We start from the raw sequence: 27,069 nt of genomic DNA, 5'->3' as shown, positions 1-27,069 counted from the left end.
CCAGCTCTCCAACAGCGATATTTACACTCTTCTTGATTCTGATCCCACAGTTATTTTCTCCAGGCAGAAAAAACAGACCATCACTGGTATGTACTCCGCGGAACCAGATCTCTAAGAAGGCTGTTTCTTTCCTTCTCCCACAGACTGTAAGGCAGCCGGGTTTTATCTTCTGCCCAAAATTCACAAGCCTGGTAACCCTGGTAGGCCTATCATCTCAGGCAATCTGTCCCCCACCGAGAAGATATTCTTTTTTGTGGACCACTTCATCAAGATTCAGATTAACTCTTACATCCATAACACTCCAGATTTCATCAGGAAACTTGAAGATATCAAGAACCACATCACTAGTACAGCCATCATCGGTACTTTCGATGTCACTTCTCTTTACACTAACATCCCTCATGCTGAAGGTATTGCAGCCACATGTGCAGCCCTGTCTAAGAAGGTCCACCCTTGTCCACCCATCTCTGTCATCAAAGTTCTCATGCAACAGGTTCTCACCAAAAACAACTTCACGTTCATGGACAAGCATTACCTTCAAAGACACGGGACTGCCATGTGTACCAGGATGGCTCCTTCCTTTGCTTGCCTGTTTATGTCTAGCCTTGAAGAACGCATGCTCAGTACAGCGACCTGCCGTCCTCTTATCTGGTGGCGCTATATTGATGGCATCTTTTTCGTTTGGACCAGTGATGAGGATAGCCTGCTCACCTTCATCAATCACATCAATTCTTTCCACAGCACCATCAAATTCACCTCTGATTACTCTCACCAACAGATTAACTTTCTCGATGTGACTGTTTGCAAGGAACACGATTCTCTCTCTACAGACTTATACACCAACCCCACAGACACACACCAGTATCTCCATTCTTCAAGTTGCCATCCCCGTCACTGCAAGTCTGGAATTGCCTACAGTCAAGCACTTCGTCTTCGTCGCATTTGCTCTAACAATGCTTTGGAAAAACACCTTACTGCCAGCTGCCAGGGGCCATAGTGCTAGAAGGGTGCGTGAAGCAACTGAGTCCGCTCCCTTTCCAGATCATCTACTTTGGCAGTGTAGAACAAAAAGGGACGAGATTGCGACAACAAGCTCCCCCTGGTTGTTACTTTCCACCCAAATCTTCCTCCTCTTCAGCAAATCACCTCTAACAACCACAACATTCTCCTCATTTCAGATAGACTCCAACGAGCCGTCCCTGAAAAACCCACCATCGCCTACAGACGACCACGCAACCTACGAGACCTTTTTGTGCGTGCTGCTGTTCCACCTCTAACTTCTAACCCCACACCCATTCAGCATGGTACTTTCAAATGTGATCGTACTTCGAGATGCATCATCTGCAGCCACCACATTGTTGAATCCAATTCCATCACCAGCCACAGCATGCAACTCACACACAGGAGTGAGGGTCACATCACTTGCACAACCACTAATGTCATATATCTGATCTCTTGTCGAGTTTGCGGCATCCAGTTTGTTGGCGAAACAAAAACCACCCTCAAGAAGCGATTCTATGGTCACAGATCCACAGTCAACACCATGGAGAATGAGACCCCAGTTGGAGAACACTTTAACCTTCCCAACCATACCATTAACGACATGTCCCTACAGGGGATTGAGTCTTTAGGTAGCCGTCCTGACCTAGTACGAATCAGCAGAGAGAGGCTGTGGATGCAACGCCTTCGCACCATTCAACCTCATGGGCTCAACATTCAGGAAGAACATGACAAATTTTCTTCTGTCCCCTCCTTCTCCCCTGGTTCCCCCCTCCATCACTCCTCTTCTCATAGCCCTCTTCCACCATTTTTTTCTCCACACCTTTCTGTCTTTGTCCTTCACCTCCACTGTTTATCTCCTACCTCTCCTCTTCCCCTGTTGGTTTCTTTCTTTCTTCTCTCCATCCCATGTCTACTAATCCCCTTACATCTATCTCTTTGTGTTCACCATGCTCATTAACCTGTCTGTATTCTGTGCGTGTTTTTGTCCCTTCTGTTACTGTTACTTGTCATTTAGCCTTTGAAGAAGATCCTGCTAGGATCGAAACGTCAGTCCAACTTACTTTGACACACAAAAAAAGATATAAGCCCACTCCCATGAGACAGGAACATTAATTAACATGTTTAAAAGTTTAAATTTTCTACATATGTATCGTACAGCATTTATTTTAAAATAAGTCTTATCACGATTAGGCCCAATACATTAGGTACAATTCTTTTCTTTCTCTTCCATCTGTGAATCATTTTTGGCTTCATTTTTAATTCTTTCTCCTTTTTTTTATAGTTCTTTGTAGACGTCTCAAGCACACTGTATGCAGCTGTTGTATGCCTAATTCCTAGTGAAGGGGTAACTAGACAATTTACTATTGTTCAATATTTCAATAAGAAGCAGTGAGGAAACGGTTTACGCTAAGAGCAAGACAACATTTTGATGAAATTTCAGTCAGTATTGGATATATATAGTCAAAAATGTTGTTGTTATTCGTTTAGGCTGATAACTCTGCACAGGACCCAAAAGTGACGGATGGATTTACATTTCTTCTTTACAACAAACAAAAAACTTCAAATTGAGGGTCACGCCTCGAACGGGTATTGACCATTCAGAATGATAATTTGTTATCGTGATTTTGCCCTCCTTATCGACTCCCAACATTCTTATTGATTCATTGGTGTAATGTTCACATTGCTTGTCAATTGGAACAAATTCCTAATGGCAATACCACTCTATACTGTCCTAACATGTCATGCTTCAAAGCACTCATACTGGCAGTATGGCCAGGTGCTTTGAACTTTTATCGGAAGGAAAAACCTGACATTCTCATACTGCTTGTACTGTTAGTACAAGTGCTATTGAAGCGGGACATACAAGAACATTAAAAAGACCAATTTGTCCCAACTAAGTTTCACTTGCTGCTATACGCTACCGTAATGCTCAATTTAGAGGTAAATTAGTTTAACAATTGACAGCGTTGGGCCGAGATGGTATATGCAGATAAGGTAAATGTACTTCCAAAATTGTCCATAAGTCGTTAAAAGGTTTTCATTTCTCTCCCTTGTTTGGTCAGGAAATTTGTTTTCATGTGCAATTGACAGACATTAACGACAACCTTCCAACGATCACGCTTTCTGAAGACGAGGTGTCTATTGGAGAGGTAACATATTCGTGCATTTTATTATTAATAGGTACACAGCACCCAATTATCATCTTTAACTAATATGACAGAGAACTGTGCGAAGACCAATTCCGCGAAACAGCTGCGAGGAAGCTTTACTCCATTTCGGAGATATGGTAGCGTAAATGTCGCTGCTGAAAGATGTCAATTTGTAAACCTGTGATAATCGTATTGCCATTAGAATCTGAACCCCTTTTCTTTCTTTTTGATTTTCCTTTTATATTTTCAATGTTAGGATATTAACAGTGTTTTTGACCCTAAGGCCAATGCCATCGGCCGTATACACATGTTCATTGTGTAAGCTATACATTTGCAAAACCCAGTGTTCACTACAGAATGTAAACATTGAAATAAGTCAATATTATTTAGAAAAAAATCATATTTAGCCCATTTTTCTTATTATCCTTTATTTATCACTAATATAAATATTTTCATATTTATAAACAAGAGTATGAAAATTTAAAATATAAAAAATGTATACATATTAGCGGTTAGATGTCACATTATGACTTGATCAAGACTTTAGTCTATTGTGTGAAGGAAAGTTATATCAGAGTTATCTCCCGATTGGAATGGTATTTCCTAATATGTAGCTATATGTGACAGTTCTTCATGGCAGTCATTGTTATTACATATTGTATGATGATGATCATGATCATGATCATCTTCATGATGATCATCATGTTCATGATCATGATCACTATGGTGGTGATGATAATGGTGATGTTGATGATCATGATCATGATGATGATCATGATGATGATCATGATAGGCTTTGTGTTTCCTTTACAAGACAGCGAGATATGTAAAAGGACTAACCCTACCCCTAACCCCTAACCCTACCCCTTACCCTAACCCTACAAAATAACGGAATATTACGTATCGTTTGTAATTTCTCACGTTTTCCTTTCTCAAAGGTTGGTATTAACTACGAAAACAGTTTGATAACACAACTAACGATAACGGATTTAGACAGATCGACGGATTCAACTCAGTCTCGTCTTGAATACGGTATAGCAGAAAAGGTATGATTATTTATCAATATGTATGTATATATTAAATATGAATATTTATGTTTTTAATAATATCTTGCTTTAACATTTTCCAAGAACAACTACATAGTTTGTTTTCGTACTTTACTGTAGAACGTTAAACGACGGCAGTATATAAGTTTTTACACTTTTGATTGAACTAAAATATTTACTAGTTTATCCATCCATCGTGTTCAAGTTCGTTTGGACATTTTCCATCTACATAGGAATGATATAATTTCTTCTCTCGCTCACCCGTCCTCCGATCTCATCCTTATCCCCAACCCCAACCCTAAAAGTAATGAAAATAAAGAAAAGTAGTTCTTAACGGGTATAACTTTGACCCTGACAATTTTTGACGATAGTATTAGCAACTAACATTACATATAGACTTACTATTTGACTAGGAGAATGGAGATCGTAAAATGGCGTTCTCAAGATTTCGAAAGTATGTTACGAAAGAAGAAGGAGACAGAACGACAAAAAAAACATAAATCCAACACACGAACAAACAAAAACACAAACTTCATTCATGAAGTATGACTTGTAAAGCAGGTGTTGCAACCTCACCCCCACTCACCTATGGCAAGCCGTTTTAACATTTACCTCTCTATTCTACTTAAGTAGAATTAATTCTACTTAAGTAGAATACAATTAAGCTTAAGTGAAATGAATTGCACTTAACTAGAATTGCATTTTACTTAAGCTTAATTGTATTCCACTTAAGTGGAATTCATATTAGCTTAAGTTTAAACGGTTCTTGTTTACATCGTATTTTACTTAAGTAAAATACAATTCTACTTAAGTAAAATACAATTCTGCTTAAGTAAAATTCAATTCTACTTAAGTAAAATGCAATTCTGCTTAAGTAAAATTCAATTCTACTTAAGTAAAATGCTATTCTACTTAAGCAAAATGGCTTTTCAATTTCACTTAAGCTAAATTGCATTTTACTTAAGTGAAATAGAATTACGCTTAAGTGAAATGTGATTGGTCAATCTATTTCACTTAAGTAAAATGCAATTTAGCTTAAGTAAAATGTGATTGGTCAATCAGTATATGCTACTCATTGCGTCACTGTACTTGCCGCGAAGTCCTACTTTGTATACTATTACAGGTACCTCACCACGTGTTCATCCGCTCAATAGGTTAACCATTGTCAGAAAAGACGTAAAAATACCTAACGTAAAGCTTGCTTAAGCATGTTATCATTTACTGTCATCGTTTTTTCTGCCTTCATATGAAAGAGCATAATTTTAAGTACAGATGGTGTGAAAATAGGGAGGATCGAGGGTGATATAAACCATTTTAAAAATCTTTTGTTTAATGTTGATATTACTCCGGGCGAGCATATGGAAGGGCTCAGTGTGATAAACTTGCTCCTCTTCTAGCTCATAAATCTAAACGGTCATGATATGGAAGTTTGCAAGTGCCATGATAGGCCAAGAGCACAGCTATCATGTGGTGGGTAGGATATACCAGATGAAAACTTCTATCTATGCTTTGGCAGGTCTTGAAAGTGATGAGTTTAGTATGTAAGTCAATGGAACAATTAATTGTGATGCGAGACCTATAGAGTTACGTTCAAGACGTACTAGTTACGTAACCATTTGCGGCCATTCCCCCATTCTGCGATACTTATCAAGCTTTCGTTGTGTATATACGAACATAACACCATACTTAGCAAATGAAGCAAAGCTATGTTTATCACTGAGTCTGAACGTTAGACATTTGGTAAATGCAGCCAGCCAATAAATCGTTGCAAAATGTTGCTGATGCAGTTGGAAAAGCACTTTTGAGGGCAAGGGAACGACTACAACACGACATACCACCAAGCAGTGGTACTAGTAGTAGTAGTACCACAAGGCACGGTACCATGTAAACATTGCCCCCAGACCAACCACTTCTCCGCACGAGGTAAATGTTATAACGGCTTGCCATATCCTTCAATTCCACTTAAGCTAAATTGTATTTTACTTAAGTAGAATTGAATTTTACTTAAGTATAATGCAATTGTATTCTACTTAAGTAAAATACAATTCTACTTAAGTAGAATACAATTAAGCTTAAGTTAAATTCAATTTCACTTAAGCTTAATTGTATTCTACTTAAGTAAAATACAATTTTACTTAAGTAAAATGCATTTAGCTTAAGTGAAAAAGAATGACACTTTTACTTAAGCTAAATTAAATTTTACTTAAGTAGAATTGTATTTTACTTAAGTAGAATACAATTAAGCTTAAGTGAAATTGAATTTAACTTAAGCTTAAAAGAAAGTGGTAATTTTACTTAAGTGGAATACAATTAAACTTAAGTAAAATGCAATTCTACTTAAGTGCAATTCATTTTACTTAAGCTAAATTGTATTCTACTTAAGTGCAATTCATTTCACTTAAGCTTAATTGTATTCTACTTAAGTGGAATTAATTCTACTTAAGTAGAATAGAGAGGTAAATGTTAAAACGGCTTGCCATACTCACCCCATATCGTGATTCAATACACAATCATAACATAAGATTCAGCAACTCTCTCAGCATTCATGTCAAATCGATTGAATTCTACTCAGCAGCATTGTCTTTATTTCAAAGGTCCTGAGATCTGGAACAAAATTTTCTTAGTATAGCCTCATCTGTCAATAAATTTTCTCTCCATCGTGCATGTGCCCTACATATTTTCTGTCAATATTGTTTAATCGTACATCTTTTAGTAATGTTTTATTACTACGATTGATTGATTGATTGATCGAAATAATGTTGATTTAAAGTGAAACCGTTTATTTCCATTTATTTATCTCTTTCTGTTTTTGTTTTTGTTCTTTTTCTTTCTAACCATAACTATGCAGGATGTTCCTTTTGAGTTGGTCAACTTGAAAGATGATTCATCATCATGTCACGGCGTGCAAACGAATGATGGGGATTTCTATATCAATGTTACTAACCCGAAATTGATTAATTATGAATCTATAAAGAGTTATACTCTCCATCTCGAGGCATGGGTAAGTTTGTCATTTTAGTTCATTCCAACAATTGTCTTCCTTGTCGGGGTGGGTGGAGTCGGGCACAGAGCATGGGGCGGATGGAAGGGATAGAGGAGGGAATGGTTCATTCTTGTTATTGGACCACGAGTATACTATATGTATATATATATATATATATATATATATATATATATATACATATATATATATATATATATATATATATATATATATATATATATATATAAGGCTTTGGACGCTGATTGTATGTCCAGAGGTTCGAAACCGGTAAGGAAGGTCGTAATTCCACTGTAGGCGTTTGTCACCTGTATAGAACAATACTAGTTCTGTTTTGGTGACATATTAACCTAACTCAAAAGATCAAACATGATTCTAACCAACTCGAAGTCATTTGTAATTCCTAAATATATATGGCTGTAAGTTTAGCATTTACGCAAACAAACAAATAAATAATTTACACACACACACACACATATATATATATATAAATATATATATATATATATATATATTAAAGTCCTTTAACTCAATATCATTGTTGTCGTTACAGGAAGGATGTGGAGACAATGAGCGGGATCGCTCAAGGAACGCTACAGCCGTTTTTACTGTTATTGTGAATGATGAAGACGATTTGCCGCCGATATTTGAAGATTATGATTATAGCGCCACCATAAGTGAGCAGGTCCAAGCTATCACACTACCGGTGACGCCTAACATTTCAGCAGTTGACGGAGACACTAATATCAACACAGAAATCAATTATGCGTTACTTCAAGGTATTGAAATGCAGGACATTTGAAATAATGATAATAAAGTGGGCTAGAATAGTCCTTATGAGGAATTGCTAAACAGAATTATCACAACTATAGACTATACAAAGGGATATATAGCATGAAGAAGCAGCATTCTTCTTTAATGCATATAGTATCGATATGTATCGATACATCAATATCGATCCACCCGAAAAGTGAGGACAAGCAAGAGGAGAACATATTTCCCCATATATGTGGTATAAACAGAATCTGTTTTGCTTGGGGGGGGGGGGGCGGTGTGGCTTGGATGTTGTCAGAGTAAATACACAAATGGTAAAACATGTGGTACGAAAATTAGGCAAACTGAACATATTTAGACCATTTTAGGTCTTCTAATTGCGGCAGCGTATAAAACTTGTTCACTAGTGAGTAAAGAGGTTTATTTAAAATGGTGAAAACTTGGAACTCTCATAACTAAACCCTGCATTGGTCAATACAGAGCAAAATTGGATGTTACATGAAAGTCCAATGTATGTCAGCTTTTCAATGATGTGTATGGATTAGCTAGTGCAATGACTTAGAGAGCATAGCAAACCACATTAATGTGACGTTTTATCGTGTAAGTTAATGGGGATATTATGTGGAGTATGCCACCAATATATAAGCAAAAAAACAAGCATTTTTCAAAAATGACAGAACTCTGCATTGGACCTATTCTTCGACCATGACATGATGGTTATTTAATTTTATTATTCATCTAAATCTGATTTCTTTTATATTTATTAATTTATATCTAACTTTATTTTCCTTCGAAAGAGGACAACGCAGTTTTTCCATGCACGGACAATCTTGAGATTGACGATAAAACGGCGCTAATAACGGTCATCAAAGCATTTACTTATCAACCAGAAATGGCGACTTGTGAAGTCGTAGTCCAGGTAAAAGTGGTTCCAAAATGGTTTGTGCTTAATCATATTTACATGAAATTTAAAGAAATTTCTCCGAAAATGTCCATTTTGTTTCTGCCGAATGATTCTCGATTTGCGTGAGTCTCGGCCTGAAAAAAAATTGATTAATTCGTTTTCGGAGTTTGAAAAAGAAATTAAAGTCAAACGCCATGCATTTGGCTAAGATCATCTATACATTATTCAAAGATAAAAAATATAAAAAAAATCATTTCGACAGTTGTCTGAGAGATTAGATAATTTTTGTAAATTATCGGATTGGCAATTCGTATTGACCTACAAAAAAAGAAGTCTGATCGATGATTTGTTTTAATGCGGTATGGCATCAGGCGCGTTGCCTGGGGGCGAAGAGGCGACCGCCCCCCCCCCCCCATTTAGCATATTCTTTTTATATGTTTTTATAATATCGCCAGTAATTTCAAAGAGGAAATGCTTTGAGGCAACTTACAAGTGCTGGGAAGTGCCATTTCCAGCGATCTGGGGGGCATTTTCGGCCAAAATTTTCTTCAACGCTTCGCGCCAACTCACGGTGTCGCTACTATTAGATACCATAGTTTTCAATGCAGAATCTACGGCTTTGATAGTTTGCCTACAGGTTCGCCCCTCCCTTGGCAAATTCCTGGCTACGCGCCTGTATGGCATACTATCTATACTTACTATTTATACATATAGATCTAAATTGTTTTCTATCACTTCCTGTTTTCTTGTTGATATGCGATAGATCTTTGAACTCCTTCTTTTCTTTATTATAAATATTTGTTATTTATACTGGTTTTAATAAATGAAATGAAGTGAATGCCAAAGAGAACAAATCATAGCTTAAAATAATAATGCAACTGCCCCATTTGAAACAATTTTCAATATAGAAACCTCACATAATTGAAGTATAGAAGTTATTTATTTAAACGATTGATCGCACGTAAATGTATATCCAAACTATTTTGTGCTTACTTATATCACAGTTTCGAGAGGTCGATGTGAAATTTTTTGACGTGTTTCCAAAAATGTCCCCTTTTCCTGCTCGATTTACGTGAGCTTCTTTCTTTAAAATGTAAATCTATTGATTCGTATTTCGAGTCAAATTAAATAAAATTAAGTCAAGCGATCCATTCTGAGGCATGTTTAGACAATAAAATCAATCAAATTAGATCTATAGTTTATAGCGTGCTATAATAACTACCTCGTTTTTGTGTCAGGTGTGTATGTGAGGGTGAATGAGAACTTAAACACAGGAATTGAAAGAGAATCACTTCGTCCTCAGAAGAATTCTATTGTTAAGTGGTATTGTTAAGGTTAGGGAACATTGATTTAAACAATGGGAAGAACAATGTGTCCTCAGTCTGACGGTTAAACACACCTGTTTCAGTCTGTGTGTGCGTGTGCGCGTGCGCATATAGGTGTGTATGTTGAAATAGGGACATGGGGTGGGTACATGTCGCACTCCCCTTGGCAAGTTCGTTATAAAAAAAAATGTTGTAAAATATCAATTTTCTTTTTCTTTTTTGATTTCTTCTTTTTGTTTCATTTTTTAAGTTTATCTGTTAATTTCTGTTTTGTAAACATAGGCTTTCCAAGCTGACGATCCGGCAAAACAAGCACGTGTCCCTCTGATCATCGACATTATACCAGAAAACATGGAATGCCCAGAATTTAAGGAGGATACTTATTCAGCGACTTACAGCAGGGGAGATGATTACGTCTTGAACGACCAAGGAGAAGCATTTTACATTACAGTAGAAGATCCAGATTTGGTAATGTCCAGTTTTCAGGAGACAGTTTCTCACTGACCATTAGTATACAAATAATGAATGGTTATGAGTGCAATAGTGCAAATATTTCATGAGTTGAAAGATGGAATGTTCCATTCAACGACGCGCAGCCGAGTTGAATGGAACAAATTACATCTTTCAACGAATGAAATATTTGCACTATTGCACTCATAACCATTCATTATTTGTTTTATACAACACCTTCAAATTTGGATATAATTGGATGTAAAATGCACCCATGCAACAGATTGTTTTGAACAGACAGGTTTCTCTGCTCTCTTACCATTGAAAGAAGTGCTATCAAAAAAGTATAACTCATGGTTCTATCATCATAGCGTGCAATAGAGCGGATTTTGAATGCAATCGACGAGCAATTGACCAATCACATCGCCGGAATAAAATTAGGTGTTTTATAATAGTATATAGTTACTCGTTAGACAGTTACGTTATTACCTCATGACGTAATTGTCATTTACTTGGCTCAGCTCATCTCAAGATTTTTTCTTAAAGATAATAAAACACACATCATTTCGACAGTTGTCTGGCAGGTTTAGATCACTTTCTGTCAATTCTCGAATTGGTTATTTGTATTCATAAAAGCAACAGGTTTATGTTGTCTGATCTGACCCTTACACCCTACCACTCCCCCCCCCCCCCAACGACTATTATCCCTTATTTGAAATAAAATGCTGAGGTAATAGGTGACAAGAGTTTCCCCATTGAGCCAAAAGGAGGTCAAATGAAAGACAACTCGCCTCCTCCTCCTCTTCCTCCTCCTTCTCCTCCTCCTCCTCCTCCTCCTCCTCCTCCTCCTCCTCCTCCTCCTCCTTCTCCTCCGAAGAGAAAATATTTCGCACTTAAAACTGTTATTTGAAAAGTAACAATAATGATGACGACACCCAACAACTACGACTTAGGCTGACTTTTACATGCCAGTTTACTATAGTAACCAATCGGTCATTTTTTAACGCACATTCAGGTATTTATCGGGACCTTCACTGTAGAGCCAGAGATCTTCGAAGCTGCCGATGTCCAAATCAATGATAACATTGCTACCTTCAGGCTTAAAGTTGCCCCGGATGCTATTGTGCAAGATAATGTTACATTGACGGTAAGTTCATAATGAGAGAGTTTGTATTTATATAGGTTAATGGCACTCTAACTGATAAGACTGACGAGATGCAGGGGGGGAGGGGGTAAGGCCCCCACAACGTCGGGGACCGGGGTTAATTAGTGGGCCCGGAAGTTTGGGATAAGGAGAAATATGTTATCATTTTTACACAATGATATCTAGACTTCAAAAATGGGGCCTGGTGACATAAATTTGTACCAGGCCCAACTCGATCGACACTTTTGTGTTTTTTTTTCTTAAAATTTGTCTCGTCCAAAATGTGTCCTGTCCTTAGTCAAGGCCAAACGTACACTGGTAATTATTGTGTATTCTCCTATTCCTCCTCCCCCCCCCCCCCCCCTCATTGGCTGTTCCCTTTCCTTTCTTGTCCTTGGGAGGGGTATTCTCTAAAGGAAAGCAGCATGTTCAACAGAACGGCCGTAGAAACATGCATGACTTCGGCTAGGTTATAGACTTATAAGGTATAAGCTTTGTTTTTATCCATTTTGGAAAGATATGCGGTGGCAGCATAGACTCCAACGATATATCTGTGCATAGTTGGGGGAGGGGAGTGGCTATCTGTCAGTGAGATAATCAGGATTTTGGATAGCAGCGGGCACAGTAGGATAACAATATCAAAAGTGTAATGTCACTTTCTATAACTGTATTACAGGCCAATGACAAAATATGGATACTGGGAACATGTGGTCACGTGTTCGCAGAATTCACCCATGCAAAATCTTTTGTTTGTTACAAAATGGACAGAAATACGTATATGTTATTGACGAAAACTTCCATGTATCACAACTTCATTTCCCTTTCTCTCAACTCCTTTAAGGTTACGGTAGCAGACACCTCACTGGGATGTGAAGATATAACTCTAGTGCATATTCTAATCGTTGATTCCATTTTGATATTCCCTTCACAAGAGTGAGTATTTTCATGGGATGATCTTATAAACCAGTGACGAATGTATGACAAGCCCCTGTTCGCTGACCAATCAGAGGATTGAAACTCTTTTGGACTAGTTTAGGATAAGTCGGATTAAATTCTTGCCAGAAGCGATAATACTTCACAAAAATTCCACTTTTAATTTTTTGTTATAACTATTTCAATATCATTCAAGGTTAATCGTGGGTTGATTCACATAATTGCACATGTTTATAGTCAATACATCATCAACTGGTCTCCAAATTTTTCTCCACGAATTGAAATATGTCTTAGTATAAACTTAATACCAACTCATTCGAAACCTGTTTGGGCGACCAATCTAAAGATTATCGCCAAGTCGTGTATAACGTTTTACAAATTTAGTCCGACCAATTGCATTGATAACTGAATCGTATCGGGGCATTGAAACGTAACCACTGTTGTATGTGACACTGGCTAGATATTAACATATCAACAATTATTGGATTTTTCAGACTTCTTGTATCAGAAGGAGAACAATCCGTTTCTTTCTTTGCTGCTGTAGTTCCTGGAGGTGCATGTGTTGAGTACGAGGTAGAACCGCCTTATGACGGTTAGTAATTTAGTTCACTCTCAGACCGGTGGTGGCCCACAGGGTACATGTATGCCACCCCCCCCCCTCTCTCTCCAAGAAGTATTCATGATAACTAATAGGTGTTAGTACACGTTGTCACTGGGACACTTTCTGTCCACTCATATATAGATACACATAAAAGCAGCTTTTATCCAACAGATTTGTTGTTGATATTTTTCAAGAATGTAAACAAATAAAAACACTGCCAACTTAATCGTTACGTAAGTCACTTTACCGTTTTCAAATCGATATCCGGAAGGATACTCTAAACATTTGCATAATAAGTTGCTACATCAGCATGCGACGATACGTATATATGATGTTTGTGGTTGGTGCTTTTCTTATTGTAGACTAACACATGCAAAGAATTATAAATCGTTTGCACTTATTTTGCCATTTTTGTATTAAGAAGAAATTCAAAAATCTATGAAAAGGGGTGATGCACCAGGTATGCCCCGTGTGCACCATTTATGCCCGTGTGCACCAGGTATGTCCCATGTGCACCAGATCAGCTCCGTGTGCACCAAGAACACCCCGTGTGCACCAGGTATGCCTTGATGCACCAGGTATGCCCCGTGTGCACCATATATGCCCGTGTGCACCAGGTATGTCCCGTGTGCACCAGATATGCCCTTGTGCACCAGATATGCCCCTTGTGCACCAGGTATGTCCCGTGTGCACCAGATATGCCCGTGTGCACCAGATATGCCCGTGTGCACCAGATATGCCCGTGTGCACCAGATTTGCCACGTGTGCGCCAAATATGCCCGTGTGCACCAGATATGCCCCGTGTGCACCAGATATGCCCCGTGTGCACCAGATATGCCCCGTGTGCACCAGTATGTTCCGTGTACACCAGGTGGCCTATGTCCCGTGTGCACCAGGCATGTCCCGTGTGCACCAGATGTCCTCCGTGTGCACCAAATATACCTCGCGTGCACCAGTTATGCCCCGTGCGCACCACCAGATATGCCCCGTGTGCACCAGATATGCTCGTGTGCACCAGATGTCTTCCGTGTGCACCAGATATGCCCGTGTGCACCAGATATGCCCCGTGTGCACAATATATGCCCGTGTGCACCAGATGTCCTCCGTGTGCACCAGATATACCCGTGTGCACCAGATATGCACGTGTGCACCAGATGTCTTCCGTGTGCACCAGACATACCCCGTGTGCACCAGAGCTATTATTTGCTTACTTCCTTGCATGCTTCTAAAATTATTGTTCTTTTCTTTTTACTTTAGATGTGTTTAAAGTACAATCTGGGGACATAACGACAAAATTACAGTTTATTGGATCAGAAACATTTGATTATGAGGAGAAGCGGAGTTACATTGTTCAGGTTACTGCTTTCAAGGGTGAAATCGACATTACGGACTGCATCCTATCAAATTGTGAGTTGACATCCACTCTTAAAGAGTGTCTTTTTAAAAGTCATAATATATAAAAAGATAACTAGTAAAATTTTAGGTTAAATCAAGACATTTTATATCGCAAAGTTCAAATTTATTGATGTGATGATCTCAGCAACTTTATAACCTTTAATCTAATCAACACATGGCATTTCGTCTCACCATATAACGTACAACTTAAAAATTCTATTTATCTTACTGACTTTAAGTCCTCTCATCTCACCAACTTCATGTTATGTAATCTCAATATAACTTCAAGTCGTTTCATCCCACTAACTTCAAGTCCTTCGATCTCATCCACTTCATATAATTCCATGTTACATACTTAAATCATTGATCTCATCAATTCCATGTCATTTCGTCTGACTATCTTCAAGTTCCTTGATTTGACCAACTTCAAGTCGTTTCATCCAACTAACTTCAAGTCCTTCGATCTCATCCACTTCATAGAATTCAATGTTACTTATACTTCAAGTCCTTTGGTCTCACAAACTTCATGTCATTTCGTCTCACTAACTTCAAGTTCCTTGATCTGACCAACTTCAATTCATTTCATCTTACTAACTTCAAGTCCTCCGATCTCATACACTTCATATAATTCAATGTTACTTATACTTCAAGTCCTTTGGTCTCACAAAACTACATGTCATTTCGTCTCACTAACTTCAAGTTCCTTGATCTGACCAACTTCAATTCATTTCATCTTATTTATAACTTCATCTCACCAAGTACAAGTCCTTGGACTTCACCGACTTTGTCATTTCATCTCACTTACTTCAAGCTATGCTAACGAAATATGATATGAGTCAAGTCTTAACTAGTGTTACTGATGTTAATTTGTAATGAAACACAAAATAAAGATGGAGGATTTGTCGATGATCTTCATTTAAACAGTAAATGCTACCGCTACTTTAACGATATCGGTCTCCGATCTCAACGACGAAACGCCAGTTTTCAATGTAACTGACAGCGGAGGTCTACTATACGCAGGAGTTCTATTTGATGCATACGCAGGGGGAGAAGTCCTTGACCTAATGGACATGGTAATATATATGTATATATCATGTAATAATAATAATAATATAATAATAATAATAATAATAAAAACAACTACAGCAACAGCAGCAGCAACAACAATAATAACAACAACAATAATAATAAAATAATAATAATAATAATAAAATAATAATAATAATAAATCTAAAGTTTCAAATACTTGTTGCTGTTGTTTTAGTTTGCTCCTCTGACACTGTTGAGTTGTCAACCTAATGAACAAATTGCGAAAAACGTTGATAAATCGTACAATTCTGGCAATTTTTCTCTCTAAGAACGGTGACATATTTGAAGCGTGAGCAGTTCTCAGTTCATGTTCTGTGCTTTGCTGTGGTTTTTTATCACCAGGCAACGGACCCAGACGAGGGAGCAGAACTTACATTCTCGTTAACAGCAGCTGATGTCGACAACCTACTACTTGTGTTAACAGACAACGTCATACAAACCAATGCCGAATTACTGTACGCTGCTGGGGAGCACGAGTACACAGTTGGCGTAACCGACATTAACACAGAAAATGGATTAAATACCAGTACCGCCAACCTGAAAGTAAGTTACCAAGAATATTCCCTTGTATAGGGCTGAGACACTCAATACTGGGTTAGTGAACAACGTACCACAGGGAACGGAGAAACTCAATGATTTTACCCTTCCCGTGGATGAGAAATATCGTAGAAAGCCGTGCTCTATGGTTATAGGTTAGGAATGGCTTCCAACCGTCAGTGATATGATAGTTGGGTCTTTCTCATCAAGTGTATCAATTCTAATAAAGTACAATAAACTTGACAACATAAACTTGACTGGGAAGTTATAAAATTGAAAAAAAAATGCTGATATAGAAAGGGATTTCGAAGCGATGAACGAAGAGTTACAAGATCGTTAGTTGATGGTGATCTCTAGCCATTTCTACCCAAGGAGTACAGAGTCAATAAAGCCACAGTACACTGCATACCATGCAGCTTGATCACACTCCAGTTTCATTCGACACGAGCCCGAGACCCTGCATTGGTTCCCCAATAGCGATCTAGCCAAAGACTGATTAGCCGTTTCCAAATTCTGTACAAAGCTCAAGCATTCAAAATTCAAGAGTACCGATATGTAAAGCGGTAATATTAAAGGTAATTAGAGTAATTATTAAAGAAATTTATCAGGATTTTGCGATATTTGTACTTAAAACCATACGATGCTCATGATAAGTTAGCGGACCAAAAGTCCTCTAAATAAAATTTACCGTTTATTGCAAGAGACTTAGGCTCGTGTATTTTCGTATGTGACGTCATATCGTCAAGGATATAAAACAACTTGTTCATTTCTCTCTTATCTACTAAACACGAATTAGACATTTTCAAATGAGATTGTGTCAATATCTTATACCATTGAATGTAAGGATGGCGTCCTAGCTATTCTCCATCGGGATATCATTTACGCTCATGCGCAGTTGGAATATCAAAAGACTATTACACTGTCTTGCTTTCATTTTGTTATTATATATTTTTTATGCAGAAGCTTTATATCGTATTGTACGCTCTATTCTTCAGTTCGCTGTTTTGCAATGGGAGAACATATTAATCTTGAAAGGAACTATTCAAGTGGAAACAGCAACGAAACGGAAAAGAGACGTCTCTATGACAACCGAGGACGCTGTAACTGCGTAAGCATAGCACATGAAATTACCTCTCGTTAAGTGTCATTTCGCCTCTCCCCTATCCTATGTTTTGGGAGACATTATCACGACTTGTACGTTTATATACGTTAATCGAACTTCGGAATTCACAACTCTTTTTTATCTTGATCGCGTCCACGAGTAGAGCGGAACTTGGCAAAAGTATAAAAAATACAACAAGAGTATACAAATAAGCAACAAGTATTATTTAATAAGTTTTGTTTTGCTTTGTTGACATTCTCATTAATTCCTATGTTCTATAATTTTTCTACATATTTTTTATTTGACTTTTTTTTCAGTTTTTAGGGTGTGAAACTTTTCGACACACCCACAGGTTTTTTTTTACTCTCTACTTCATTGCTGTTCATATCTTTTTGTTATTTTGTGCACTTGTACTATTTAAATGCAGTTGTAGAAAAAAAATCATTTGTTAAAGCTTCCTTATAGACAGCCTGCAGTATCGATGTTTTCCGATATGAAAGAGTTATTGATCAAACACTCGATATCAGAAATTACGAAATCAGTCAAAAGAGGAGTTTAAAATCAGAATAATACAATATGGTTATATATATATAAAGTTATATATTTATAAAGTTATATTTATATATATATATATATATTATATAATATAATATATATATATATATGTATATATATATATATATATATATATATATATATATATATATATATATATATATATAAATAAATATATATATTAAATTAACAATGAAGCTCCTTTTTGGAAATCTCTCTTTCTACAGATGCACCAAATTGGGAAGAATTGGTTGGCGGGTAGACAACCACTTTGTTAAAATCGATCGTATATTGGCAGCTGCGTATGTACAATCATTTTCACTTGGTATTACAGAGTTGAAAGAAATTTCAAATGAGCAAAGAACTTATTGGCTAGCATAAGTTTCATATCACTTATTTCATTTAATTCCTTCACTTTATCAGATTTCTAGTCAATTTTTCTATTGTTGAACGATCCTATAAGCTTTGTTGCATTCTTGTTTTTTTCCTCTGTATACACATTTTCCATCTTTTGTTTAGCTGTGTGAAGCTGCGCACATTTCAGACCGAAAGTATATAAAAAGCCACGGATCCTGGTCCAACATTCTAACGATATTTATATGAATTATCAATTTACCGTTCATTGCACGTGTAGTTAATAAAGTTTCTAATAACATTGCAATATTAATTTCACTTGCAGTAAGTATTTCATGCGAAGGAATTCTTGTTATTGAACTGAAATAAAAGGTGTTTTTCACTAGAAATTTCATAAGAATAAAAACCCAACAACAAACATTGCATTCTACCGAAGGAATGGGCGCAAATCGAAGCATTGTAACTTATGTGAATAAGATTTAAATAATATTTCACTTAATATTGTATAGCCACGTCTGTTTTATTTTCAATTTGATTCTATTAAAGTAAATCTACTTATTCATTAGGTTGAAACGTAAGTTCCAAAATGGCTTGCTATCATGAATCTGAGCAGCCGATTCACAGAGATTACAGTAGATAGGGATGTGGTTCCATGCACGAAGCAGGAAATAAATACTTTTGGAATTATAAATGATAAAAAAATTACGTCACAGTCCAATATTGACGGACTATTTTGACGACCGTAAACTGTCGTGATTTAAACTAAAAACTAACTTTCCATAAGATTTAGAGCTGATTCGCTGTTCAGTATAAAAACACAAATGAAATTGATCATCTCCAAGTAAATCATTTATCTTAATATTTATTTTCTTCTTTACTTTCACTAGTGATAGCTCAACTGATTATTACATCTGGGTTTACGGCGCACATGTTCCCGACGAAACGTTCGCAAAAGCCACGGACATTCCATCGGAGATTATGTGAGTAGGATTTCCGATACAGAACATGGGACTATGTAGAGGGTGAAAGGTGGCGGGGGGGGGGGGGAGGGGATGTTGGGCTGGAAAATCAAAGGAGTAAGCAAAGAGAACCAGAGACACAGTGGCCCTTTCTTTACAAATGGCCCAGCTCTTAAATGTGTATTGATCCTCAGAACCCAATGCCTGACATTGCTATTGTTAACCAGTTAGTTGGGTCCTTTTTTGTCCCTTCTGGCCTTCCTAAGAGTGAAAAGGGCCTGAATGAAAGTAAAGATTGCTTAAATGCCCTGTTGCACTCTATATTACGGTAGAGAGTCACGACAACGCACGGGCGTCAACAGGTGGGGGACGGGGGGGACATGTCCCCCCCCACTTTCAAAAGTGGAGGGGATATCATATCATTTGTCCCCCCCACTTTTCAGAGCAGTTATTAAAAAAATCACATGCATATGCGCGATTTTCTATCACAATTGCTGAGCTGATTCAAGTAGAATCTAACTTAAGAATCATTATCAATAAATTGCACTGGAAATTAGAACAGTGCTTGGCCCTTTATCCCCCTTCCTCCGATATTCACCCTCCCCGCTTCGTCTGAGACCTCTGATAAAAGTTTGTGCGATGTTTGAACGATGTTTTAGAGTGTTTTGTGGAAGCACCCCTTCTCGCCAGAAATGGAATTCCCCTTGCCCTACACTGTGAATCAGAGAAAACGACGCATTTCAACTTGAAAACAAGTCGAAGACCCCACCAGGAAGGTAATATCATATATTTTAGGCCCTACAGACAGTATTCTGCCTGTATGCAGGGTACTATATGATACCAAACTACCGAAAATATTTCGTTTTAGATGGACGCTGTGTAATTCGTTTCCCTTGGTGTCAGAACGGCATCTTTCTACCAGTACTTTCTGTCGGAATTTAGTTTTGTGAGACAAAATTTCTCCTCACAGATCTGGTTCTGATGTAACTAAAAACGACTCAGGAAGGCCGTCTCCTGCGATCTAGGGGGTCTTATGTACCCAAAATTTTCTGGTACGCTACGCGCCAACCAATGGTGGCGCTCCGCTTAGATAGTATAGTGTCCCCCCCACTTTCTGAAACCTGCTGACGCCCATGCGACAACGTATAAAACCCTTCACTGAAAATTCGAAATTTTCTGACATACCAAAGTTGTTCACCCTTGGACATATTGTAAAAATTCTTCACCTGACGAATTGGGCTCTGACGCCCTCTATTCTGTATTTCTGGATATTCCAATTAAATGTCCACCCTGTCTAGGGAATTGAGTTGTGAAGCTCTATAGTTATGTTACACAAGCCTCTGTATGGAATGGATTGAATATAATAATCGGGTTTGCTGCTCTTATAGAATAAGACTTAATAACCTTTGCTGCTAAAATACTGCCAAATCTTATAGTCTAACTGCTGGGAGTTTTTGTTCTTAATCAATACCCTCCTCACTCTAACTCCTCCCCCCCCCCCCCACTCCCTCCACCGTCATAAATAGAGATGATTTAAATTTAATGCCTTCGATCAATGCTTTAAACTTATTTATAAGGCAAACAAATACAAAAAATGTTTCCCCAATGTATGTTATCAAAGGATAAAGTGTTTAACTAATTAATTAATATATTGTATTAGTTTAAATGTCAGTGTTCCAGAACACTTTCCAAATGTGAAAAAGAAGAATTTCGATTTGACATTAAAATAATTGTTGCTGTTTCTTTAAAAAAAAAAATTGAATTTATTTTCCTTTTTTTGCTAAATAAATGCCTTTTGCTTCGATTACAGAGACAGTATCGAACTTAGCTGTGGTATATCAAACCTTGAGAAGAACAGCGACAAAACCCGCGATATATTTCGTCTCTACACTGTTCGAGAATACATGGTTGTTATGTTCGCATGTGTTCTTTTGATTGGTATCATTATTATGATATTAGTGCTCTTCAGATCATGGGGTGTGTAAGTAGAATTTTCCTTGGTTTTTTTCAAACTGACAGCAATATTCTCTCTTTTAACAACTTAATTTGTTATCAATTTGTTATGATTTGTAAAATAAAAATTCTTAATTTTACTAGGAAATTAAACAAAATATGCACACACAATTATACTGTTATAACAATTATCTCAAATTTGTTTAGTAAATTTTCCATATTTCCATATTTACTTGTGGACATTATGGAACAAAGTGATCCACCATTTCTCAATTTTTGGTTTTAATATGATCGGAAAGACCCCTAGTCTTAAAATTGAAAAAATCATTGGCCAAAATTTTGGCAGTTCTCCCTTCCGGGAAGTGTCATTTTCTTAGTAAGAAATCATTGTAATAATTACGAGGTGTCATAATTTATTGTTGAGATGTGCTAGATACTCATTAAAAACTTTCTTTTTTTAACTTTTTTAAAATTTTTCATTACCTCTAAAAACAGATTCGTTGAGGAAAAAAGGCGATTTGCTAAATTTGAACAGATTGCGGAGCCAGTGATCGTGTAAGTACAAAACAAAGGACACATTTCGTTTGGCATTGACACTTTAAAACGTTTTTTTAAGAATCACATAAGGAGACTTGTTGTTGAAACCTCAAATTCCGTTCATTTAACGAAAACAAGTCGGACACGATTGTTTAAGAGCCCGGTACTTCACGCTTGGATAGCTTATTTTGTTAAAAGTATATTGTAATGAAAGTTAGATGAGCATATCACGTCACCGCAGGGTGAGTGGCCTTATTGGGATTATTGGAGATAATAGTACTTAATTTATACCTTTATTTTAGTGAGAGAAAAAAAAGGAAAAAGGGACACGAGACAACCAAAAACATCTTCCCAAATGTCTTTTTCTTGTACTTACTCCCCAACTAAACATTTGAAATTAATATTAACTAAGTTAAAATTAACTTTTATATGAAATGTGGACAGTATTTGCTGCTTAAAATTGCATTTTGTGAGTTCAATTGTACTGAAAAAAAGAATAAGCAATGTGATGCCATTTTTTTGTTTAGATTGTTCTAAAATGAAAGCCACTAAAAATGTCTTACCTAAATGAAAGCATGTGACAACTTTCACATTCTATAGGGTCAAGCAAGGGTTATTATTATTATTATTATTATTATTATTATTATTATTATTATTATTATTATTTTATTTTATTTTATTTTTTTTTTATTTATTTATTTATTTTTATTATTATTATTTTTTTGCATGGAGTAAAAATTCCAATGAACGCATATTCTAACAGCTGTTTCAAGATATAGAAAGTCTGATATGGCCTCAATTGCCAACTGATAATTTTTTGCCTCTCAAATATATGAAACCAACAATATGTGAAGCATAAATGGGCACCGCAAAAAATATCCTTTAATTTCCATACTGACCATACCGGGATCATGAAGCAATAGACGTTGGCTTTAATCTTTGTTTTTCTGAGTTATTATCAAAAAAGAGCTTTTTGAGATTGAATACACCTCGACCAACCCGATTCTTAAATCAACAGTATATATTAACAAAACGTGATCCTGAAGTGATCCCTTAATATTATTAATTGTCTGACAGTATTTGACCAGAAATGTTCCTTCCGATTGTAAAACCAGCAGTCCTTATTTTCATTTTATTTTTGGTGGGAAAACGTTGAATAAAGGAAAATTAAATAGTTAGCACGTAGCACAACGATATCTCTGTCTCAACCAACAACTTCCTGTTTCAACTAGTAAAGAATATTTCAAACATATTTATACCTTTAGGGAAACTAGGGCAAGGACACCAACACCGGAACCGGAACCGGAACCAGAACCAGAACCGGAGCCCGAACCGGAGCCCGAACCGGAGCCCGAACCAGAGCCCGAACCGGAGCCCGAACCGCATGTCGAAAGACTCGAACCAGAGCGGCCACCTGTTGTCATCGCAATCGGTTTGTATTTTGTTTTATAACACCAAGTTCTAGCCAATGAATATTCAGAATGTAAGTGACTTGTATGGTTGTATGGTAAAAAAAAAAAAAAAAATCGTTTTTATCACAGAGAAAGAACCTTTACTTTTAACTGGTAATTAAGCCGAAACAAGTGTCGCGTCTCTCCAAAACCTCTTAAAGTGGGTTGATAGTATAGAACACGATTTCGCCTTATCGAAATTCATATCATAAATTATTATCGATAATAAAAACCAGATAAATTCGTGAGATACGTATTCTATTACTCTATATATTATCCAGCTAGGTCATCCATACTAGTCCCAGATTTTAACCAATGTAAAAATAACGAGGATTTTTCCAAAGCAAATTTGGAGGTTGCTGCCCTCTTGTTTATAACTAAGTATAGGCTGACAATGAGGAATGTTTAATGACGTCATTCAGTTTGAGAAAATAAAACTAATTTGAGGAATAAAGTAAACTATACTAGTATTAAAAACATGTCAAGCATGCGTAGTAATGATCATTAAACTTTGTGTATATTTGGGGACATTATTCTGATTAAATTCCAGGAAGTTCTATTCAATGTGAAAAGATGGGTGACATGAATATATTCAATTCTTACAGGACATTTGAAGAAAAAGCATAACGACTAGATGACAAACTAGAACATATTCTTGTGTTTATTGAGTCTCCTTTAGGTGTATCCTAATACACAACTTTTAATTGTTTATTTAATTATCGTGCTTTTCCCTTCTACAGAACCGCTTCAAAATGAGCCTGCTACTGTCCATGAGTACGAGTGGCAGGTAAGTTACAGATATGCCTTTAACCTATTTCGCAATTATTGTGTGGCTGAAATTGATGATTTCTCATGCATAAAAGTTCAGTACAACAAAGCTGCAGCTTCAATGAGGAAGAGAAGACCGGAGAAGCCAGTTGGGGACAGAAACACGTTAATTGTTTAAGGCTATAGTGGAAAAAATCAGTAATATATCTTGAAATTATGCAATATCCCATACAGATATATGTAAGGTATACAATTATATAATTCCAAAACCGACTTTTGAAATATTTCAGGAGGCTATCATCGATATGCAGTCAATCGACAGTTTTTCGATGATTGAACTTGGCCCCGAAATCAACGGACCAATTAAAGAAGCTGAGGTGTCATCGGAGGAACCTTCCAGCATCGAGTCTAGCGACACAGCCCCTCTGGTCCCTTACGCAGTGTTTGCTCATCTCGGTGGCAAAAGTGTTGATCCTCCTCCAAAAATGGCGATGCCCAACACAGATTACACCAGCTCAAAGAGTCAAACTAAAGCTACCGAATCCAGCACAACAGTGAGCAAGAATGAGGAGACTTTGGAGCGAGATAACAATGATGCTGATCATGATGATGATGATGATGATGATGATGATGATACTACCAAAGACACAGGTGAATCACTTGTTGATACATCCAAGGAAGGCGTCGCTGCTGCTGTCGCACTAAGCGATAACCAACAAGATGATGATGTTGAGGATACATCAGAAACCGCACAACTGATTGTTGCTGACTCAAAGGATGAGAGCGAAGGTGTCATTAACGAGGCATTCGACTCATCTCGACCATCATCACCTACACCAACGTCTTCTGCTGCTCCTCCCCCTCCTCCTCCTCCTCCTCCTCCTCCCCCTCCTCCCCCTCCTTCCCCTCCTTCCCCTCCTTCCCCACCGCAACCACATTCACTACCACCGACACAGGACAACGTTGAAATAGACCCTAAGCAAGATCCGGATGATACCTACATGTGGGTTCATAAGCAAGAAAATGATGAAATGCCTAACGTTGACATTTAGTAGGAGAAAACAATAACTTGCAAAACAAAACAAAAAACAAACCCGAGCCTATTGCATCAAAATATTTTGGAACGCATTTTTCTTGTTGTTTTATTTTTAAATTTTAGTCGTCATTGTTAAACGCATTTTTAAGCTTTGGCTTGTTTCCTCCTGAATAATCTAAGTGTATATTTCTGAAGACGTTTTGATGCTAAGAGTCGCAACAATTTGTATTATTGATAAAAGTTACTATATTCTCAAGCTATCAGGTTTCATCTCATTTTTGTTGCTGTGGTTCTTGTCTTCAGAACTCTTTCATATAATTTAAATGTAGTGCTCTAAAAACCCTTTTGTGAAATGCACTGAATTTAAAAGACATACAAACAGAATACGTCAATTGACTGTTTCGTGTTTTTTATGTATTGAAGTTTTAGCGTGACTTAACGCTAATAACCTCCATTTTTTGCAAGCAAAATGTGTAATTATTTTTTATAGTAATTAAGTAAGAATTATTACTGAGACCTTTTATCGCAACATTACGTAATACTCTTGTTTGGTAAGCTTTAAAGGGATACTCCGGTGGCAGAAAATGTGACTCTAACGTGAAAGAGAAGAATATTAACACTGTAGATCAGCCCAACAGCCCCACTCAAAAGCTTCTTCGTTACTTCAAGTATGGTTGTTTAACAGATACGTCCTTCCATATACCAGGAAGTGGATAACAGTTAGTGTTCTGTGATGTCATCATCATGTAAATCTTCTTCAAAAAGCTTTGCTTTTGTACTTTAAAATTGTTATTCATCTATCCTTAAAATATGATACATTTGGAATGTTGTCAAATATGTACAATGCTGTCATAATGTGGCATTTATCACATAAAGAACAAACCTTCCTACTTAGAATTCTGGTATAAACAATGAACTTTAGCCACCGGACTATCCCTTTAATATAGAAAGCTTCGTACAGTAGTTCAAATACTTTTAGCCTCTTATCTGCATTAAAATATATTTTGTTTATGTAATAATCTCTTACTCGATGTTACATGTAATTTTTTTAAACTTATAAAAATATAATTCAAGTTTTTTTTTTCACAGAGAACAATAATTTTTTTTATAGTGAATTTATGACTTATACCCAGAAACACAGAGAAAACACTAACATAAGCAAGCCTAGCTTCTTCTCACCACTGGTTTTCAGTTTAAAGTTCGTACCGGTATTTTCCCTGCCTATCAGGAAGGTCTCGTGCCATAGCATACTTCTTCTATTCAGAACATCCTCACCAAGGCAAACTAATAATTTTCGCAAGCAACATTTTGACCAATTTCATAAACTACAATTTTCCTCTGCATCATAAAAATGTGTCCCATTTAAAAAACACAATAGACATTCAAAATTGATCAGAACTCATTTGTAAAACCTGCAAAGTTTCTTTATAACGTTAATTATAATATAGCCGGAGCGCATGCGTTATGAGCAGTTAAGCTAAGGAGATTAGAATTGAACATGTAGCATAATTACTCATAAATGAACGCGAAGAGAAGATAACGCCAAAGAATAGTTGCAGACAACAATTAAGATCACTAAAAGTCATTTATAACTCGCTACGAAAAGGGAAAGAATAAACAAGTTAAAATATAAAACTGTAACCTTTCACTCTCCTCCTTTCTTGTTTTCCTTTAAAGTTAAGCAGACATTTTCACCCATATTTCATATTGCACAGACATGAGCAGACACTTTCACCCATATATCACAGACATATTTCACAGACACATTTCACAGACATATTTCACAGACATTTTGCACACATTCGATCATAACTGCATGTGGGGTCGCCTATAGAGTATAACGTGAAAGCGGCGGAACTGCATAGCAAATGTCCCTGCAATCTATATTCTGCAAATATATGCTGTCTGAATCATTACCCCACCCCCCCCCCGCCCCCGTAGAGTACCTCAGTTTGTGTGTTACACTCCTAAACCTACATCCTATGCAATGTAATTTGTATTTA

At 36.9% G+C, this 27,069-nt stretch overlaps 1 protein-coding gene across 2 annotated transcripts in view; it reads left to right on the top strand.

Moving 5' to 3' along the window:
- Nucleotides 1–26,701, top strand: part of LOC139968954 (uncharacterized) — a 37,802-nt gene extending 11,101 nt beyond the window's left edge. The window contains exons 7-28 of one of the 2 annotated variants that reach the window (XM_071973589.1): nt 2,285–2,347; nt 3,066–3,152; nt 4,091–4,198; nt 7,047–7,199; nt 7,753–7,978; nt 8,771–8,892; nt 10,485–10,670; nt 11,668–11,799; nt 12,638–12,729; nt 13,224–13,321; nt 14,588–14,737; nt 15,650–15,798; nt 16,157–16,357; nt 17,347–17,459; nt 18,236–18,310; nt 19,250–19,342; nt 21,132–21,302; nt 21,770–21,829; nt 23,077–23,109; nt 23,170–23,243; nt 24,003–24,049; nt 24,321–26,701. In XM_071973589.1, the coding sequence (XP_071829690.1) occupies nt 2,285–2,347; nt 3,066–3,152; nt 4,091–4,198; nt 7,047–7,199; nt 7,753–7,978; nt 8,771–8,892; nt 10,485–10,670; nt 11,668–11,799; nt 12,638–12,729; nt 13,224–13,321; nt 14,588–14,737; nt 15,650–15,798; nt 16,157–16,357; nt 17,347–17,459; nt 18,236–18,310; nt 19,250–19,342; nt 21,132–21,302; nt 21,770–21,829; nt 23,077–23,109; nt 23,170–23,243; nt 24,003–24,049; nt 24,321–25,082 (3,195 nt within the window). In that variant the 3' untranslated portion in view covers nt 25,083–26,701. Of the gene's footprint in view, nt 1–2,284; nt 2,348–3,065; nt 3,153–4,090; nt 4,199–7,046; nt 7,200–7,752; nt 7,979–8,770; nt 8,893–10,484; nt 10,671–11,667; nt 11,800–12,637; nt 12,730–13,223; nt 13,322–14,587; nt 14,738–15,649; nt 15,799–16,156; nt 16,358–17,346; nt 17,460–18,235; nt 18,311–19,249; nt 19,343–21,131; nt 21,303–21,769; nt 21,830–23,076; nt 23,244–24,002; nt 24,050–24,320 lie in introns of both variants that reach the window. The other variant, XM_071973588.1, reaches the window with a different exon arrangement.
- Nucleotides 26,702–27,069: the final 368 nt, after the last annotated feature.

The sequence above is a fragment of the Apostichopus japonicus genome, chromosome 6 (assembly GCF_037975245.1).
Source record: "Apostichopus japonicus isolate 1M-3 chromosome 6, ASM3797524v1, whole genome shotgun sequence".
Taxonomy (NCBI): Eukaryota; Metazoa; Echinodermata; class Holothuroidea; order Aspidochirotida; family Stichopodidae; genus Apostichopus; species Apostichopus japonicus.
Note: the sequence above shows the minus strand (reverse complement) of the source record. Positions and strands in the feature narration are given on the sequence as shown.